General features: G+C 40.3%; 2 protein-coding genes across 19 annotated transcripts in view; both read left to right on the top strand.

Annotated features, from left to right (window-relative positions):
- The window catches only part of CLASP2 (cytoplasmic linker associated protein 2), a 142163-nt gene extending 136919 nt beyond the window's left edge, over positions 1-5244 (top strand). For all 14 annotated transcript variants that reach the window (XM_021386640.1, XM_021386636.1, XM_021386639.1 and 11 more), the window contains 2 exons: positions 478-594; positions 1664-5244. In XM_021386640.1, the coding sequence (XP_021242315.1) occupies positions 478-594; positions 1664-1750 (204 nt within the window). In that variant the 3' untranslated portion in view covers positions 1751-5244. The remainder of the gene's footprint in view (positions 1-477; positions 595-1663) is intronic.
- Positions 2493-19407, top strand: part of UBP1 (upstream binding protein 1 (LBP-1a)) — a 46005-nt gene continuing 29090 nt past the window's right edge. Inside the window, exons 1-2 of one of the 5 annotated variants that reach the window (XM_021386645.1) lie at positions 2493-2623; positions 11969-12085. In XM_021386645.1, the coding sequence (XP_021242320.1) occupies positions 2544-2623; positions 11969-12085 (197 nt within the window). In that variant the 5' untranslated portion in view covers positions 2493-2543. Of the gene's footprint in view, positions 2624-11968; positions 12086-17799; positions 18246-19173; positions 19333-19407 lie in introns of those variants that run through there. The other 4 variants (XM_021386644.1, XM_021386643.1, XM_021386646.1 and 1 more) reach the window with 4 other exon arrangements.

The following is a 19407-nucleotide window of genomic DNA, read 5'->3' as shown; positions in this document are numbered from 1 at the left end:
GTGCGAGACAAGCAGGCATAAGAAGCAAAAATCATTCAGTAACAAGGTGGTAGTTAACAACAGAAGCTTTACCTGTTAAGAAACAGCTTCTTTCGGAGTAAGAAAGCACTGAATATAATGGTCTTCTGTTTAATAAATATCTCTGTAATCTAGAACAGTTTCTCCTGTGTTCTCCGCTATTGCATTTCCATGTGCAGCATGGCAGCAGCTCTGTTTTCAGTATAAATTATGAACAGGAATTGTATGGGTTTTAATTTCAGTCTGGAAAATAACTCTAAAGGGTAATTAATAAGCAGCCTGCCATTGCAATGTGTGTGCTCTGTATTTGCTTTTTTTTTTCTCTTTTTTCCTATTGGAATGCTTTGCATTCACTTAATGTAGATTTTAATGTATTTATTATAAGTAGTAGTAAATAGTTTTCTGGGGCTTTTAATCATTAACTGATATGCAATTAATGTTAATTTTATTGCTTTCTAGGGTTATGATAATTCAGAGAGCAGTGTTCGTAAGGCATGTGTTTTCTGCCTTGTAGCCATTCATGCAGTAATAGGTGATGAACTAAAACCACATCTCAGTCAACTCACTGGCAGTAAAGTAAGTAAAAAATTACATTTAAGATGTTTAGGTTCATAATTACATGTATACATTTGTGTTTTGGTTGCAATTAGCAGAAGGTTGCATAAAAGTGTATATCCAAATGGTGATAACCAGGGCTACTGAAACACTCGGAGGATCAGTGTGACTTTGCCATCAAAGGTTCAAAACTGAAAATCCATAGGTTTGCAGATACTTAGGCACATACGCAAACTTTAGCAAACAGAAGAATAGCAAGTTGTTTCTTATTGTTTTACAGTAGATTTAATTGTATTGTCAGTGGCCGAAAAAAAAAATAGAAATTTTTTTTCTTGAGTGCACTGTCAGACTTCTTATTCTGAAGCAGTGATAGTAGCTATATTCAGCATGGCTTTTCCTACCTGCATATTTTGCCTTGTTTTTCATGCAGTGCTGACTGGAAAGCAGTTGTTACGTAACACAGTTTGTCTGTTCTTGCTACTTCTTTGGGTTTCTTTTTTTGCTTTTATCTGTCCTTTCAGTGCCTCTGATTTGGTGATGAGGAAGAACCTTGCATTCCTTTTTGATTTTATTGATAGCTCTTATGTGCTGTTTTTTTACATTCAAACAGATGTATGTTATGAGTTTGTCCATGGGGATAAAACAAGACAATTAATTTTGTATATCTTTGAATAAAACAGTTACATTTTAAAAACAGCCTGGCAGTGATTGCATTGAATGTGATTTTAGACAGTGTTGGAAGCTTTAGTAGGTACTGGATTCAGTACCTGTAATTAGAGGCTTAAAACCACAGCATTCACTTAAAACAAAGAAACAGGCAAAAAAAAATAACCTGCCTTAATCAGAGCAGCATAGTAATTCGGGGAAAAGTATCTGTCTTATTGTAGCTACCCTAGGTTGCTTTCTTCTTTACATCCTTAGTTTTGCTGTGTTAGTTATTTCTATTAGCAAATATGTTACCTTTCAATTAATTCTGTAAACTACAGTTTTGCTTTTAAGAGAAGAATTCTTTAATGTCTGCTTTGCTGTATTATTTCTGTAGCGTATACAATTTGTAAATACTAAACAAAATTAATTTCTGGCTTTGCAGATGAAGTTATTGAACCTTTACATCAAGCGTGCACAAACAGGCTCTGGACCAGGGGATACAACAGCAGATATGTCTGGACAAAGCTAATGAAGCTGACGAGAATTAACCAGCTCTCCTAAAGCAAGGGCAAAGCCCTCATCAAGTGAAAGGAAAATTCTTACACAAAAATTTTGGAACTCTTGTTTCTTTTTCTTTTTTTCTGTTTTTTTCTTTTTTTTTTTTCCCTTAACCAATGGCTATCTTCAGCCTGCATGTGACTGTTGCAATAGAATTATTCCAAATCTAAGGAAAAGCAGTATTAACATCAGCTGATCAAAGCAAAATAAAATTTAAAAATAACCTAATTCATCCGTTATCCTGTTGCAATCCTCTGTGTCTTCCCATTAACTTTTGCCAGTGTTATTGTATTAAAAAAGATTTTTTTAATGCTAATTAAACAGGTATGCTTTAAGCTTCAGAAGTTAAAATATAAATTCTGTTGCTTTTTCTCAGCTGCAGATAACATTGTTTTTATTGCTATTTTGTTTGAGTATTGTGTCCTTCGCTAGAAACAAGAAGTGATGTGAAACTAGGCAGAACTAGTCTGAACTGCAGTGAGACTCAGTCGCTGCTGGTGGTTCATCATCTTATTTACAGCTTGTTTGGGATATTCCAGAGATTGAGAAATATGCCTATAAAAAAGCTGGATCGATCCAGTTCTGTAAAAGTGATATTGTTCATTGGTTGTATGTTTGTTGCATAAATAAGAATTTAGTGTGCACAGCAGAGGACTGGTACAACCAGTACCTCTTAGTGTGGGAGACAGCCCTTTCAGGGTAGCACTGCCGACCTGGTGATAGAGTGGCAGTCTGCTTTTAGCTGCAGAGTTAATGGTCACTTGATGGACGTGAACCATCCTTGCCACCTTTCATTCTTCAAGCAGGATGCTTCAGAATGGAGTGCTCTGCCCAAGCATGCTCAGTATGTATTTATCACTAGAATGTTTCCTCTCAACCTAATTGCTGGAACCAGTAGTCTTGTATTGTAACTCACATGGGATTTTATGACAACAGTGCAGAAAACTATTTATTCGTTATCTTCCTACAAGCACCAAGATTTTCTGCACTGAATTTAAATGGGGGGGGAGGGAATAGTCACAAATGCTATCGATCTTTCCACCTTCTAATTTAAAAAATTATATATTTTGGATGAGTTGGGAAAGCTGCACCGAACTGTTTGCATGGTTTTCTTGAATAGCATCCTCAAGACCCATCTGGATTAAGGTGTGGAAATGTTTCCAGGGTTTGTTTTTCCATTTTGAAAAAGAGTTAGTTTATTGTGAATAATGGTTCTTTGTATTTATGAACTTGATAATGGAAAGAGAAAAAAGATCAAGTAAATGTGTCCCTAAATGTTCTCATCTTTTTTTTTTTTTTTTTTTTTTTTTTTGTCTTTGATATAAACAACAAGTTAATTAACTGAGAACTGGGATAAGCAGCACCCTTCCCAGAAATGGTGGGAACTCTTTTTCCCTAGCTTTTTTTTCCCTTTGATTGTGGTGTTGTCTAGTTGTAGGAAGTATATCCTGATAAGAGAGAAAATTGTAGTGCCAAGGATGATGATCGATGCTAGGCTAAAATTCTCTCTACCTCTTCAGGGTGACTAATTTTTTGGCTGAGCTGCTGCATATAGCACCTGGTGGAAGAACTAGCTACAGAAAATGTCTTTGTTTTTTTCCCAAATTATCACTTAATGCATATTGAAAACTCTATTCTTCAACACACAGCCAAATATTGCAAGAACTGTTTATACACTTTACTTGCTAGGTACCCTGAAAAACGGAACTGAATTAAAAAAATGTCAGATGCTTGTAGTTAAATGAAAGGTTGTTTTCACTTTAGTTGGAAGTGAATCCGATAGAAAAGCTGAGATGTTGTTGTTAAAGAAGCAATGCCATTACAGAGATTTATTTGGAGGAAAAGTTGTAGAAATATATGTAAAGACTTCAAATCAAGGCTGTCATAACTTGTCACTAGCCCTTCTTAGCAGCTACATCAGGAAAATAGTATCTCCTCTTTCTTTCCTTTGTTATGTGTAACATTCTTGTTGTTTTCTACCGTTTAATTACATTGTGTATTTATAGTTCTATGCTTACCATTGTGCATATACTGGCAATAAAATGTACATAACATTACTTAAAAAAAAAATTAGCAATGTATACATTCTGTTTTTCTGATTTATTTGATCTCATGTTATAAGAAAGGTTATAAAGTCATTGAAACAGTATTGGTTTAAAAAATAATCTTCATGTTTTTGTGTCTAAATGATGTTTCTTTAGATACTCTGTTAGTAAATCTGACAGCATTTGAGAACATGGTGTGAATATAGGTATGCTAGACAAAAATAGTTTTTGGAAATTGAATAGGATCTTTATGAATACCAAATTTCCTTCATCTCAGCAGGCTTCTTGTTTGCTGTTTCATTTATTTGTACATTATGCATTGCTAGCATTTTATTTTTTTAATATTTCAAAAATATTTTTCAGTTTAATATCTTGTAGTTTTACATTTTGATTATATGAAATATCGTTTTAAAATGGCACAAATTCTAAGTTTAATAGTCCCATATATTATTCCTGCTTTTTCTACAGGTAATATTTATTTTCAAATGATCATTTCAAGATGACTTTGCTTAGTCATCTTTTTGAAGATGTTATTTCATACTGAAAAATAAGTTTATTGAAACATACCATATATATTCTGGATGGAAGTAATTTTTTATCTGTAAACAAAAGTTGGTAAGAAAGAAATGTTTTTATCCCCTATGACTGTAAAGTTTTACTCCAGGGGGAGGAGAGGAGATATTTACACAAAGTTTGTCCCTCGGTTACACTTCAAAGACACCTTTAATTGTTCTAAATGTGACATCCCATCTACTGAAAGTCTAAATGCAATATATTTAAATTGATATTTTAATTATGATCTGATTAGTTCTGTTCCCAACAAAGATGGGGCTGCTGTATGTGCTTAGAATTTGTATTAAATGAAGCCATCAGAATGTAAGAAATTGCAACAAAATGTTCTCCGCTGCAGCCAGTTACCAGATTAGCTGCACTGCTTTTTGCCTTCATTTCCTATATTACAAATAGACAAAAGCTCAATTAAAATTGAGCTGTGATTAGTCATGCCTTATGTTTGTACTGGAGGTGGTTTATCTTAAAAAAAAAAAACAAAAAAACCCACAACCATGAAGTCCTGTGAAAAATCAGGACAATTCCCGTTGTTCTTTTTCAGAAAGGCTTTCTTAATATCCTGTAAAGATAGGACATTGCAGTGGTTTGAATACTGAAATGTGATTCTTAAAGGTTGATTTTGGGCTTAAACGGGAGGAAGAAGGAAAGAAAACTACATGCAGAATCAGGATAGAAAATGCATGTCTTGGATGTCTTGGACTTGGATGTCTTTTGCTTTAAATGATTTTGGGTAATATATTATGTTCAGCTAAAATTGGGATAGTAAATGTAAATTGAAAGGAGAGTTGATCATGTAAATTTCCCTGAGTTTGGTTGCTTGTTTGTTTTTAAAGATAAATACTGGAACAGATTGAGTTGTGTTTATTATTTGTGGTTGGAGTCCCAGAGTGAAAAGAACAAACACTTTCATCCTGAAGCAGACTCTCATATTATTAACAGCTTCTATGAAGAGTTAAATGTTTGAGTAAATTCACAAACACATCCGTGTAGAACGCCTGTAGAAACTGAAGGCCTGAAGTGCTCACAGTTTAATTTCCAGCAGAAGAATTCAGACCGTGAATATAACATTGTCCCTTTGAAAATAATCATAAAAGAGAAAAAAAAAAGAGGAATAAATGTGAGTTATGCTACAGTTAATCCCTATGACAGGCTAGTGAGAATGGTTTGGCTGGTTGTGGTAATTTACAAACAGAAACACAGAATGCAGTAAAAATAATACAAGGATAGATGGGCAGTTTGGGAGCAGAGGGATTAGCTGGAGAAATTGAACTGACGCTTCCTCCCAAGTGAAATAATTAACTGATTAGTTTTGCAGTTGTATTCTACTTTAAAAGTTATTTCTACTATGTTCTTTAAAGAAAACTTCTATTTTCCCGTCTAAATTTTGTAGCTAAGTCTTCCATGTCGTTAGAAGCACATACTTCAAGGATTTGCCTCATACATCACAAATGTTCTGTTAAGTGGATTTTGTTCTGTTGATGACTCCTGGTAATTAGGGAAGTTTGGGAAATTGTGGTAGTTGGTGGTGAAAAAAATCAAAGTTAATTTGCTTTTTTTCTATATATCTTGTTTATGCATGTATATTGAAATATAGTTTATGACTTCAGGGTTCCCAAGTTGGGCAGCTTCTTCATTTGCTGTCAGGGTTTTAGGGTAATAAACGTGTTTACTTAGAAGTTCCCTAATTAGTAATTTCTGCTGAGACAGAATTGCAGTTACATTCATAAATTACTGTTAAACAGTAACACTTAGAAACTGAAATGGTATTTGGCAAGCTGTTTATAGTATGATATGATTTCTATCAAAAATAAAATTGTTCTTCAATGCATTTTAGGTAGATACAAGTGATTCTAATGAAGTATATTCTCAGGGAGTAAGATCGGAAATAATGCTGATATAGAAACACGGAAAATATCTCTCTTCAGTGGAAAAACCAGCATATCTGCATACGATATCCAGACTTGTTATCACTGGCAGTAGGTAGAAAGGTAACTGAAGTTTATATTAGGCATCAAAGTTCCGTAAGTCCTTCATTTTATGTTCCTTCTTTCTTAGATCTTGGCTGTTGTCCAGCAACGGAAATCTTTGTACCTCCATAAACTCATACTGAAATCAGTAGCTTAACCATGTCAAGCTAGATTCAAAGGCTGTCCCTGTATAGTCAAGGAAAATTTATACCAGTATAAACAAAAATGTACATTTGCATTAGGCAGAGGACATTCTCAAAACTCAGTCTGGTTGGATGTTCCCTCACCACCTATTCAGCTTTGACCGTGGCAGAACTGAGAACATCCCATATGAGCTCCCCATCTCACTTCCAGACAAAGCAGACTGGGGAACAACTTCAGAGTGGTCCTCCAGCAGCACCCTGGAATCAGTAACTTCTGCCATAGATGTTGGCAAAAGTGAATGTTCCATGCCTTGAGGGTTTGCTTATATGAAAACAAAACACTACTATTTTCTATCACAGTTTGCTTTACCTGTGCATGAACCTGTGGTTCATGTTACAATACCAGGGAAGATGAAGAAACACTGATTTTAACTTGGTTTAAACAGCTGAAATACATGTTGGTGGGGGGACTGGATGTGTCTGTTTCAGTTGCAGATTAGCATGTTTTAAATTGCTGACAGCACAGTGCTTGAAAACGTTCAGCCTTGGATGTTAATAGAGGTGCCTTAGAGCCACAGGTAAGAGGGATGCTGTCCACTAGGAAAGAGAAGGAATTGAGCTGTCTCCTCAGTGCATGGTGTCAGATTGTGCAGGAAGCTGACAGTGCCACAGCAATCTGCAAGTCCAAATACTGATTTTTCTACTACCAAATAGGTGCATAACAAGAGCAGGATAGCAGAATAACAAGACACTTGAAGTTCACCTTGATAAACTTCTGAACCTTCTACAAAACAAAAGGTATAGAGATAGGACAAGGGGGAATGGTTTTAAACTAAGACAGGGGAGGTTGAGGTTAGATATGAGGAGGAAGTTTTTCACTCAGAGGGCAGTGACGCACTGGAACAGGTTGCCAGGGAGGTTGTGGATGCCCGGTCCCTGGAGGCATTCAAGGCCAGGCTGGACGTGGCTCTGGGCAGCCTGGTCTAGTGGTTGGTGACCCTGCACTCAGCAGGGGGGTTGAAACTTGATGATCTTTGAGGTCCTTTTCAACCCAGGGCGTTCTATGATTCTATGATATACTCCATCCCATTCCATAGCTATAAAAACCTGATGAGTTAAGTTTTGATTCAGGCATGATGTGATGGGTTAAACCAAAAATTGCTCTGGGCAATTTTAATGTATCTTTACGCCTACAAATGACCTTTGTATGGCAGTTTCCTTTGCAGGCCTTAAAGTCCTAAGATCAAAAAAAGAAACCTAATGTATTACCTATTATGCCTTCATATCATGAGATATGAAGTCAGTAAGCCTGTTAGTTCGTGCCTCAGGACCGTAATCGCATTCTCTTAGATTCAGAAGTGGGTTGCATTAGGAATACGACTATGGAGGAAGAAATTACAGGAGTAATATCCTGTAATTGAGGCGTTCAGAATTTTTGTTGAGGGGATAGAACCCATGGGGGAAGGAGCATGTCCTGCACTGATCGGAAAAGCAGCAGCTGGACTGGTAAATGCAGCACTCTTTACCACAGTTGTTTCAACATAAGGAAGGCCAGATTGGGATGTCTAAAACTATCCAAAGATCCAGAAAAAAGATGGCAGGTGAACCTGGAAAATATACAGGCATTAGTGCTTATCCTTTCCTGCATAAAAGCAGCACAGCACATTGCTGTTTTCAGGCTTTTTGCAGTCGTTTGTGTACTTTTGCCAGCTTCAGATGTCCAGACACAGCAATACTAGGAGGATGGGCCTGGTCTGACTAATGCATCAGAAATGTGTGATTTCCCCCAACTTTGGATGGGGATGGAGCATATGCAGAAACTTTTCTTGCTAGTGATTCTTACCTGTCAGTGTTGAAGTTCATTGTAGTAGTGGCAAAGAATACAATCCCACTAACAATACATGTGAGAGAGACAGAGAAGTACTTTAAAAAGTGCATGCAAAGAAAATCTGACTTGGCACCTTTCACATGCATGTATGATGGATTCACAGCCAGTCTAAGCAGGGAGCATCATTCAGATATGAATACCTAATTGCTAATTGGTGATGTAGGTGAACAAGGTTGTTGATGGTAGCTTTTGACAGGTGTTCCTACCACAAAGTTACCCTGCATTTGGCAGCAATTGTTGACATAACCAAAAAGAGTCCAAAGACCAAACAGGGCATATCGAAATAACATCCTGTATGCTCTCCCGGGGCTTAAATATATAGGGGTTGTTCCTGCATTCATGCAAATCTGTCTTTTGCTTTTAAACTGAACTAGCATTTCAAGCACAACTAAACGTCATCACTTGACAACAAAAACTTTAAACATTTCTCAGAACATATACATAGCCTAAGTAAATTTACCATGTCTTACATGGTACATGACTGATCTTTTTTCCATTTGGTGATGTCTGAAGAATATTTTTACTTGCCAAAAACAAATAGCAAACACATGCTGTGTACATAACCAGATTTAATATTTAACATTATTTGCTGAAGTTCTCAGAAGGCCAATCACAAAGTGAGGAGACTGATTGCTCTGTACAAAAGCTTAAGTAGGTAAGATTATCATGCCTTAATAGACCTCCCTTTGGATGCTGCTCATGGGAAAAAAAAAGAAATCAGTAATTAAAGTTTTCAGCCACAGTATGTTGAAGTAATTAGATTCAGTGCAGATCCACCTGTTAGCAAAACATGAGCCTCCCCGCCTTAAATTTCAGGTCGGACTTTGCATGCTGTACACAAGCCTTAAAGCAAGAGATGTTTTAAATAAATAGTGTCTTGTTGTTTGTGTATACAATGCTCCTTTGCCGAGACCTGTTTAGTACTTACTAGGCAGATTATAAGCCAAGAAACAAAAATAGCTCCTTAACAATAACAGCACGAGGATAAAAACTCACCTTATTTGTCCCCAAACTTGCACAACTAGGTAACTACATACCTTTCTGTCTAGAGGTTAGTCAAGGGCAGCAGGTGTGGGTATGGGGAATGTACAGTACTTGGCAAAGCAAAATACCAGAATTAAGTACAATGTGGGAAGCTTATCCTGATGTTAAAAATGCCTGCAAGGAAAATCAGTCGAAATACAAGATCAGAAAGAGAAGAAAGGGAAGAAATACTAATTACCGAGTGTGGATTTTTTCCTTTATTATGTTAGTGTTTAATTCAGTTTCAGTAATAACATGTCCTATGTGTTTGGCTTAGTACTTTACTTGCAAGGAACTCAAAGCATGTATGAATGAAGAAGTAGGCTTCTTGCCAACTCCTAGTGGAGGGAAAGAGTGACAAATTTACTCCCACAAAAGAGGAAGGTAGTGCAATGATCTTAACCCTCATTTGGAAGCCAAGTATTCTGAACTCGAGGCCTTGTGTGGTATGTGTGACACCCTGCTGTTGCTTTAGCAGGTATTTACGTATATTATTTTTCAAGGTACAGATACCTGCAACTGATTTGATGTAGATGGACTCAAAAAGGTGTCTAAAAGACATCATGAGATAGATGCAGTTTCAGGAAGTTGAGCTTCTGTGCAGTGGCAAATGCCTACCTCCACCCATGCCATCTTATCTGAGAAAATGTTTGTGGGGAACAAAGGAACGAGGAAGTGAAGTCCTTTGTGCTTCCAAAGCTGGAGAGTGGTAATGGCTTCTTCAAAATAGGAGAAACTTGACATGATCACCTTCTGAATTGTGATGTGCCCAGTTGTACAACTGAACCATAAAACTTTTAGAATATTGGAATAGGCATTCCCACTGAAACAGATTGATTTACCAAATTAGCAATGTGCTTTTGCATGGGAGTCCACAAGATTTGGTTTTGCTTTGCTTCTATACCATCAGGAGCAGTGGTCACAGTGAGGATGGCTTATAACAGCAGCTTTTGTGGCCACACACAAGTTTGAAACATGCACACCATGAGGAGTACCCGTAAGACAGGCCTTGAACTTTCACCTTTTGTAAGAAGCAGAGATTCACAAACGAAGCTGAACACAATAAATGTGATCACAATAGTCTTCATCATTTCATCCTCTACTAATAAATTCCTCATCTCCTTGAGGCTGCTTGAGTCGCTGCTTCGGATGTAACCAGTGACTTCATTATTTTTAATCTGTATGAGCATGACTCCTGGAAACTGAAAGGAAGCAGAGGGACTGGCTGGGCACATTTGCTGTGATGCTCCACCACACCAAAAGGAGAACGATGTTTGAAGTTTTCTGACTGCTGTTTAGTATTGCCTCTCTAATAAGAAATAATTACATTTTGTTTTCCAGAGCCCTGCTCTTTGATATTCTGATTTTCATAGCCCAGGTATTGTCACAATATTGCAGTAACATTTTAAAGTATGTTTTTTATAGAAGGAAGGGGGCATGGATGCTGTTTAAAAGAATAACAGCAAACTATTCCTGTTCTGTCAGTAGTCCTTTCTATTTCAAGCAGAATGGGTGCCCTCTGCAGGTAACTTACTTTCTATTGAGATTTTTGGATGTGTGCACTCTTAATTCTGTGTGTCAAGGTCTTAGCAGGATTGATCAGCACGACTTTGTTTTAGAGTAGATATTGGGATCCTTGCTGCAAACCTGGGCAAGCAAACAGCACGTGGATGCGCCAAGCAGACAGTTTGCATCTGAATATGATTTTTTTCTCTGAAGCGTGTGTCGCCAGGGAGGGGGGGAGAGGAGATTTTGTAAATATTTTCCAAGCAATTTGACAGTGTTTTTTTTATGTTTATTTTTAATGGCAAGAAGGTAAGTTTAACTATAATTTTATGTAGTATGTATATGTATATATATTTATATGTATGTAGTAATCTGCTACTTGAACACAGGTACAGAATGAACAGACAAAAGGGGTGCAGTCTAAACACTACTGAGAATCACAGAATTGCAGGGGTTGGAAGGGACCTCAAGAGATTGAGTCCAACTCCCTGCTAAAGCAGGTTCCCTACAGTAGGTCACACAGGTAGGTGTCCACAGGGGTCTTGAATATGTCCATAGAAGGAAGGTGTTCCGCTTATCTTAAAGACAGCAGTGTATATTCCCCCTTATTTTTTCTCTTCAGTCATGCACGCATATTTTTCCAGTGCTTTCAGTGGACTGCATGAAGAGAGAACTATTTGCCTCTCTGAGTCAGCAGTGCTATGAGGTTTCAGCTCCCAGCTCTGTAACATGCAGTTCTGCGCAGTGACACTGATAGTGTGGGAGAGAAGAGGAGATAAACGGAGATGCTAGTGATGACTGGGCTGCATCTGACACCATGTTGGCTCAAAGTCAAGCCTAGCAGCTGGGCAGCAGCTAATAACACAGCAAGACTGGGGAGCAAAAGAGGAGGTGGGGATCAGCCAAGACTTTCAGCTGTCTGTCTCTTCTGGAGAGAGTGACACCTGCAAACGTGGTGGCAGATGCTAAATATAAAGGTGTTAGAGGAAATAACTGCAACTTTAATCTGAATGTGTGTGTTCTCTTTCTTCTCTCCCATCACTGCAGCGACCATCTCTTGGTTGAGCACAACGCCTCGCCTCATCCCAAAATGCTTTTCTGGCACAGCCAGCCTGAACATTATCACCACCACCAGTATCCCACCACTAACAGCAGCTACCTGCGGTAAGAAAATAATGATTGTGGGTAATCTTAAATAATAGTAGTTATAACGTTATAGCACCCAGTGACGTAGTCTGCGCAGTCTTTGCTAATTCACAAGCTCAAGCCTTCATATAGAGTTGGTGATCATAGACCCACTGATAAATGTTTGTGCAGTGGAGTCACTGTAGTGGAGATTTACTTTACTACAGCTTCATCATTTTCACAACTGTGCCACCCTATGTGTGCTTGTAACAGCACTGAAATGACTAAATGTTTTATATGATATCCACAGATGTCTTAGCTTGGACTATTTCTCTTTGAAATTCCATTAGCACTCCAAAGGTAACACTCTTGTTTCCATGAAGTCATACAGACTTAGAAGCATCCTGGTGTTTCAGGTGTAGTTTCAAAAATGCATTTTACCTATTGAAGTTCAGTTGATGTGCAGGCTTGGGAATACGAGTCCCATGTAGTATCAGGGAGGACGCACTGGTTAAACATTTTGAGCTGAAATATGATGCAATATATATTTTATTGCATCAGCGTATCCCTACGAACTTACCTTACCTCTCCATGACTAGAATATTATTTGTGTATAAATAAGTATTATTTGCGTACTAAAATATTATTTGTGTACAGATAATTGTGTACAACTCTATTTGTATTCAAATGTTTCTTAGAAGTGATTATGTTTTGACAAGAGCTAAGTTCATAGATTCCAGATAATCTTTAATTCAGTTTCAAATTATAACATGGCTTGCTCTTTATGTTAAACATCAGCTTATTACTTTTTAGCTTATTACAATGTGTGTAAACACGTTAGTGTTTAATCTATTTTGATATAGGTATTTGCTTGTTGGTAATCCTAGTACTGCATCACAGTATTACTCCCGTTCTTGTAGAATTGTGAGGGAGCATGTTTTTATTGAAGCATGCCGAGTCGTAGGTTTTAAAAATGCAAAGAAATGAAGTGATGTTTGTCTTCTGATAACTCAAAGTGTTAAACTAATGAAATTTGTAGTGGAGTTTATCATTCCATTACAACACAAAGGTCAGGGTGATACGAAATACAGAGTGGCTAACACAAATATGTTGCAAACACAGTGCTGTTTCTACTGACTCAAGCAGTAAGCCAGGAATGAATAGGTGCTGGAGTTTCCTTGTGCAGTCCTGCTTGCAAGTGACATGCATAGCTCTGCAAGACGAACCATACAGCAAGTAACAGTGAGGATGTCCACTCCCACCTCTGGTTTCACTCTGTCCGTCAGTGTTGTTAAGCCCAGGGGAAGTGTTTACTCAAACTTTTTTCAGGACCACGTTCTCTCTGGGACCCTTTTCACTGTGTCCTTGACTGTCTTTGTTTCTCCCATCGTATTTGCTTCTGGTGCTCCCACACTAACTTTACCTCAAAATCTGCCATCCAAGCCACTCTTTAGTTACTTTTCCACACACATTTGAGCATGTGCCTTTAGGTTTTGGTGCCAGCATCCATCCCTGTTTTGGTATTGAAATACAACATAAGCAGAGTTTTTCCATAAATTAAGAGTTGTACATAGAAGCTAACAAGATAAGCCCTTGAGGCTGATGACCTTAGGCAAAAGGAACACAGACCAGTTCAGACAGTAAGCTTCAGCCTGGTCATAATCACAAAGATGTTTGGTTCTGTCAGATCCTTTACCACACTTCAGTCCCACATCTAGATGTCAGTAAGGTTTATACAGAAACAGCAATTGACTGCAGGGGAGGCTGTTAGCGCTAGTGGGGAGCAGATGGAGAATGTCTCTGGGTCTCTTTTTCCCTCCTCTGCCTTCTCCCACATCCCAGTAAAGCTGTACTTAAAACACTCCTATGCAGATATAAATCAGCCTTCTGCGGTGCACACTTGACCTGTGTTATGTCAATTTTACAATTACAGTTGGTGAGTCTGGGCTCAGAGTACAACCTCTGATGGAGTCTTTCTTGGGAACATAGTTGGAAGAAAGAGTTGCTTGAGGAAACCCATTTGTGTTATGCAAGAGACTGGTTTTGCAGCCCTGAGCCCTCCTAAGATGGTGACAGGAACATGCAGAACTGGAATGGCAGAGGCACAGGAAAAAAATATATCATCTACAACAGGTTAGGGTCGTGGATTTTACCTGCTCAGAGTATTAAAGAAGCAATTTGAGATCTCAAAATGTTTAAGTCCTGTTTTATGGTACTCCACCAGACAGGTGAAAAGTTTTGAACGCTTTTTATGTAGGCAAGCTAGGGAGAGAGTCAGGAGGAAAAAAACCCATCATTTTATGAAGTTTACAGAATCTTCTGTTCCAAAAGCTTTGCTCTCAGCCTTACTGTTGAGCATACATTTATAACTTGGGCATTAATTCTGCAATCTCATCCTCAAAAAATGCACTTTTTTCTGACTTGAAGGACTCTGCATGGGGCTTATATTGGTTATACTGCAGAACAGGAATTATATTAAGAAAAGGGCTTATAAAATGTATCATACCTGCATTGGATGTGGATTTTCAGTGGTTCCTTTTTAGTTATATCCACTGTAGTTTTCTGTGGAATACAGACAGCAGTAAAAATGCGACAACTTAATTGTTCCAGTCAGGACTGATTATTGCTTATAAAGAATATGCATAATTTTACTCTTGCAATAAGCATCTGTTTTCTTCAACTTTTGCTTAGACCTGAGAATTGCTTGAACTCAACTCACCCTGAGTATATGGCCAATACATATGTTTAGGAAGAGGTTAACAGAAAGATTATGATTTATTTTTGTTGTTGTTTTTAATAGCTGTTTTTAGGCATTTTAAAATATTACTAAAACAAAAGAAAAAAGCTAAGGGAGCAGTTACCATTCATACCACAATATCCAGAATGTCAGCTAGTTTAAGTGAAATGAATATTAAAAATGTTCTTGAGGTTTCTGTTTGAAGATGCTAGGTAACTAAAGATATGTTAGATTCTTTTGCCAAAAGCTGAGAACACTGTACTGCCAGACATTTAATTTATGTTGAGTACCTGAGCTGATACAACCTCATATGCTGGGGCTTGATAGGAAGGAAAGTGGTGTTTGTAGGCCCTGTTGATCCTCAGCAGATGATCTGAGAAAGGGACAGACCAAGGAACCTGCCCCAAAGGAAGCAAATGCGCCAAAGGCCTGTACTTACAAGCAACAAAATCCAAACATACACACGATCATAAACCTACACTGAAAACTGGCCGTAAATAACCCAGGGATAGAAATAATGCTAGAGAAAAAAGACAAGAAGAAGAAGACAAGAGAAAAAGACGAAGAATTATTATTTAATAGAAGAAGGCACTTAATATCCTAAAATAGCTAAAGATAATATTTTCAGAAATACTAGCAGTCCACTTGCTTATCACAGGCAAAGTTTATCCAACATTTAGAGGCTGAACTACAAGAAGATGGTCTTGCTGTACCTACTCACAGTACTCTCAGCAGTTATTTGAATTTACGTCAGCAGAGAACAATTCCTGGTAAAAAAATTTAAAAAATCATCAGTTTATGGTCTTGTAACTACTATGTAACTATACTAAAGTGGAGTAAGCAGATAAACCAGTTTTACTATGCATAAGTCACTTATCTCTGACTGTCAGAAGTAGACAGTTCACCACCCTTACCTTTCTGCAAGCTACCAATTTCTTTTGTACAACTTAGAAAAGTGGTTTTTATCAATGTTATTTATGCTACTTTTCTTTCTTATAAGGCCCAATTTACATCTACAACTGGCTGCCTGGAGAAGGTTTGATTTCTCAATTTAAAATCTAATTCTTCAGTGATGAGAGTGTAAGCCAACTTCTACCCCAACTGCTATATACTGAATAATTACTACCAGTTTATTAACTGGACTATAAACATCCCATAAAATTCACTAAAATTAATAATGCTATTTTTGTCATCCATCTTTAGAAATGAAAAAAAAAAAAAAAAAGGGGGAAATAATCGTTGTTTTCTTGTCAGGCTTAAAAGTAGTATTTTGCCAGCAATGTTTTCAGTTCTTCTCACTAAAAGCTGTAACTTGGGAGTTAGTGCTTATGTTAATAAGAGACTTGGGTGCAGGCTCATGCCCTTTTCATAAATTTACCTTTTGTAATCTGCTGCTTATGTGCAGATGTTCAGAACTGTTCTTATGTCCACAGGCAGGCAGGAAACACTTAAATCAATTGCTGTAGCAAAAATACCACTACCATTGTGTAAAAAAATGGGCAGTTGAGTCTTAAATTACCACTCGCATTTAGATAATGATCTGTGTGCTCCTCTTTATCTTTGAGGATGTCATATGTACCTTCTGAATCAACAACAGATACTATTTTATTATTAGTGAAGGCCTTACTTAGTTTTGAAAAACCTGTGCAATTGTACTTAGACTAGGGTGATATATGATGGCAATATAGAATCATAAAATATCCCAAGTTGGAAGGGACCCATAAGGATCAAGTCCAACTCCTGGTGCCACACAGGACCAACCAAAAATCAGACCCTATGTCTGATTATATTTTACAGTCTCAATACTTTTCTATAGTTTGCTCACTAGGTAAATAACTTTAATAGAACTTCTCATAAAACTATTTAAGAATCCTCTGAATGATGGACATTTGAGTTTTTTGGAGTCATGGGCTACTCACCCTAATAGCATCCCCTCACTGGACCATTTTACGACCAGAGGGAACAGGATTAAATATAATCCACTGGCAGCTCCAGTTCTTCCTTGCATCCCTCAGTGTGCTGCAACTGCTAGGCCATAGTAAAATAATAACCATTTATTAACCATTTTGCTACATCTCGGATTCTTTACACGGACAATATAAAATAATCAATTAGAAAAACAGCATAAAATTAAGCTACTTTATTTTTATATAATAACTTCATATTCCACAAAGACAAGCTTCCTGCCTGCAGGTGCCACGGGACATTGTTTTTGTAACATAGACACTTTGAATCCAGGAGGCAGAGGCGTTAAAGATTTCTTTTCCTGCAAATGTTTATTTATAGCATGCTATGTATATAATGTATATGTTTTCTTTCTCCAGTTTTGTGTGCTTGTAGGTGTTGTATTGCCTTTTTCTTTTACAGTCCTCAGTACCACAGCAAGCTCCATCCTTCTACACTACCCCAGCTTCCAGTTCCACACGCCTACTTCCTCTGCCAGAAGCAACGCGCCTGCGCGACCTCAAGGCGCACGCCTACCGCCTCGCAGCGCCCTGACGTCACTTCCCGTTCATTTCCCTTTCCGCTTCCGGGAGGCCGCTCCCGGCATGCAGCGCTCCCGTGGCACGAGGGCGGAGGAGGAAGCGCGCTGGAGCACTGCGAGCCAGCCTGAGGGCGGAGCTGCTCCTCCGTGACAGCTTCCGGTGTTGAGGAAGCGCTCGCTGACTGGCTGCGCCGCCCCCTCACCTTTCCCCGCTCCCTCCCGATTGGCCCTTCCGCTGCAGGCCAGCCAATCGGCGGCCTCCACAGCGGGCGGGCTCTGCCCCGGCAGCAGCAGCTCGGGGCGGGAGGTGTGCGGAGGTGGCCGCCATGTTGGCGTGAGCGGCGGCGCCGTGCGCGGGCTGCGGCAGGCGGGAGCGGCGCGCGAGGGCCCCCCAGGGGCGGCCTTTGGCGCCACGCGGCGGGCGTGAGGCGGCGGCGGGGCCGCGGGTGCCCGCGCTGCAGCTGCTGCCGCCCCGGCGAAGGATGCGGCGGGAGGCGCCGCCGAGCCGGGTCGGAGCTCGGACGGCGGCCCCGAGGGGTGTCCGGTCAGGGGAGGAGGGGGAGGTGGCCGCCGGGTCCCCAGTCCCCCTCGGCGGCCGGGCGGCCGCAGGATGCTGAGGGCGGCCCTGCGCCCTGGTCGCGTCGCGGGCGAAGGGCCCCCCCGGGGCTGAGCGCGGCCGCTCCCTCGCCCCGCACGCGTTTCTCCGTCCCGCCCCGGCTCCGCGCCGCCCCCGGCCCCTCTCTCTTCCTCCCGCCCCACGCCGCCCGCCGAGACGCCGCCTCCCGGCGGAGGCTCCGGGGCCGAGCGGCTCCTCCCCGTCCGGCTCCTCCCGCGGCGCCGCGGGAGCGCGGGGGGCGGCGGAAGATGGCGTGGGTGCTGAAGATGGATGAGGTGATCGAGTCCGGGCTGGTGCACGACTTCGACGCCAGCCTCTCCGGCATCGGGCAGGAGCTGGGAGCCGGCGCCTACAGCATGAGGTGCGCCCCGGGGGCGGGCGGGGGCCTCGGGGCTGCCCTGCGCGGAGAGCGGCGGCGGCCTCGCTCCCTCCTTTCCTTTCCTCCACCTTCCCTTTTCTCCTCCTCCTCTCCCCCACTCCTTCGTTTTCATTTCCCGCACCACGAGAGCGGGCACGTGGCAGGGGATGCCCGGGGTACCCTCTGGTGCTCCCCCGCTGCGGACCTGCCTGCTGTTCCCGTCCTGAAAAACGGCATTTGCCTGCCCCTCAGCCGTGCCTTTCCCCTCTTCCACAAAATTGTTCTTCTCGGTTCTAGTTCTGCAGTTGTAGTTTACAATAAACCATAGCTGCATTCTCTCTCTGACGCTTTAGAAATGTGCTTTCGTGAGCGACTAAACGTGGTGGCTGTTAATTGAATAGTAAAATGGTTGTACTTTAGTCGCTCTGTTTATCGTTTCATATTTACGCATGGAGTGGGTCTCTGGTGACCTCCATTTTTTCCTTCCACTGCCATGGAGCTCTTCCTGTTCTTGCTCAGCTTGGCAGTTTCTTCCTCTCTTGATGGTTTTCCAGGTTTTACAGTACAAGTATTTAAGTAGTCTCTGGCTGCGCTTTCCAAAGTTAAGGTAAAACTGTACCTTCTAGAAATAAAGTATGTTTGATCTCAGTTATGAGCAGAGCGGTTTGATGCCTAAATGACTTGTTAGTGCCAAAAGGGAAACTATTTTGAGAATCATTCGGACTAAGGCTTTGGTCACGTTACTCCGTGTTTTGAATCCAGGGAAGAGATGTAAAATGCTGGCAGTGGTAGTTTTGGTAGCCAAACCTGTGTGAGGGGTGTGCCCCCCACCCTCTTCCAAGTTTCAGCTGTTTTGTATGTTTTAAGGAAGTGTTTCTCAGTTCTCAGGTGAGGCGCTGTAACTAAGATATCTTTGTTTGAAGTTGGAGATTGGCATTTCAGCTGAGCAGGAATGGGGGCTGTTGTCCTGGCATTTGGGATTGTGCGCTCAGCAAGCACTGGGTGCAACGTGTGTTCGATTTTATTATTTTTTTAAATTAAAACGGTGAGAATTTGCCAACTCAGAGAACCAGCTGATTCACCTCTTTCGGTGAGGATACTCGTGAGCGTGTCTTCAGCTCTTCCGGATGGTGATTCTTCCTCTGTCCCGTTCTTGTGTGTGCCA

Source organism: Numida meleagris, chromosome 2 (assembly GCF_002078875.1).
Source record: "Numida meleagris isolate 19003 breed g44 Domestic line chromosome 2, NumMel1.0, whole genome shotgun sequence".
Taxonomy (NCBI): domain Eukaryota; kingdom Metazoa; phylum Chordata; class Aves; order Galliformes; family Numididae; genus Numida; species Numida meleagris.
This window is presented reverse-complemented; position numbering and strand designations above follow the sequence as displayed.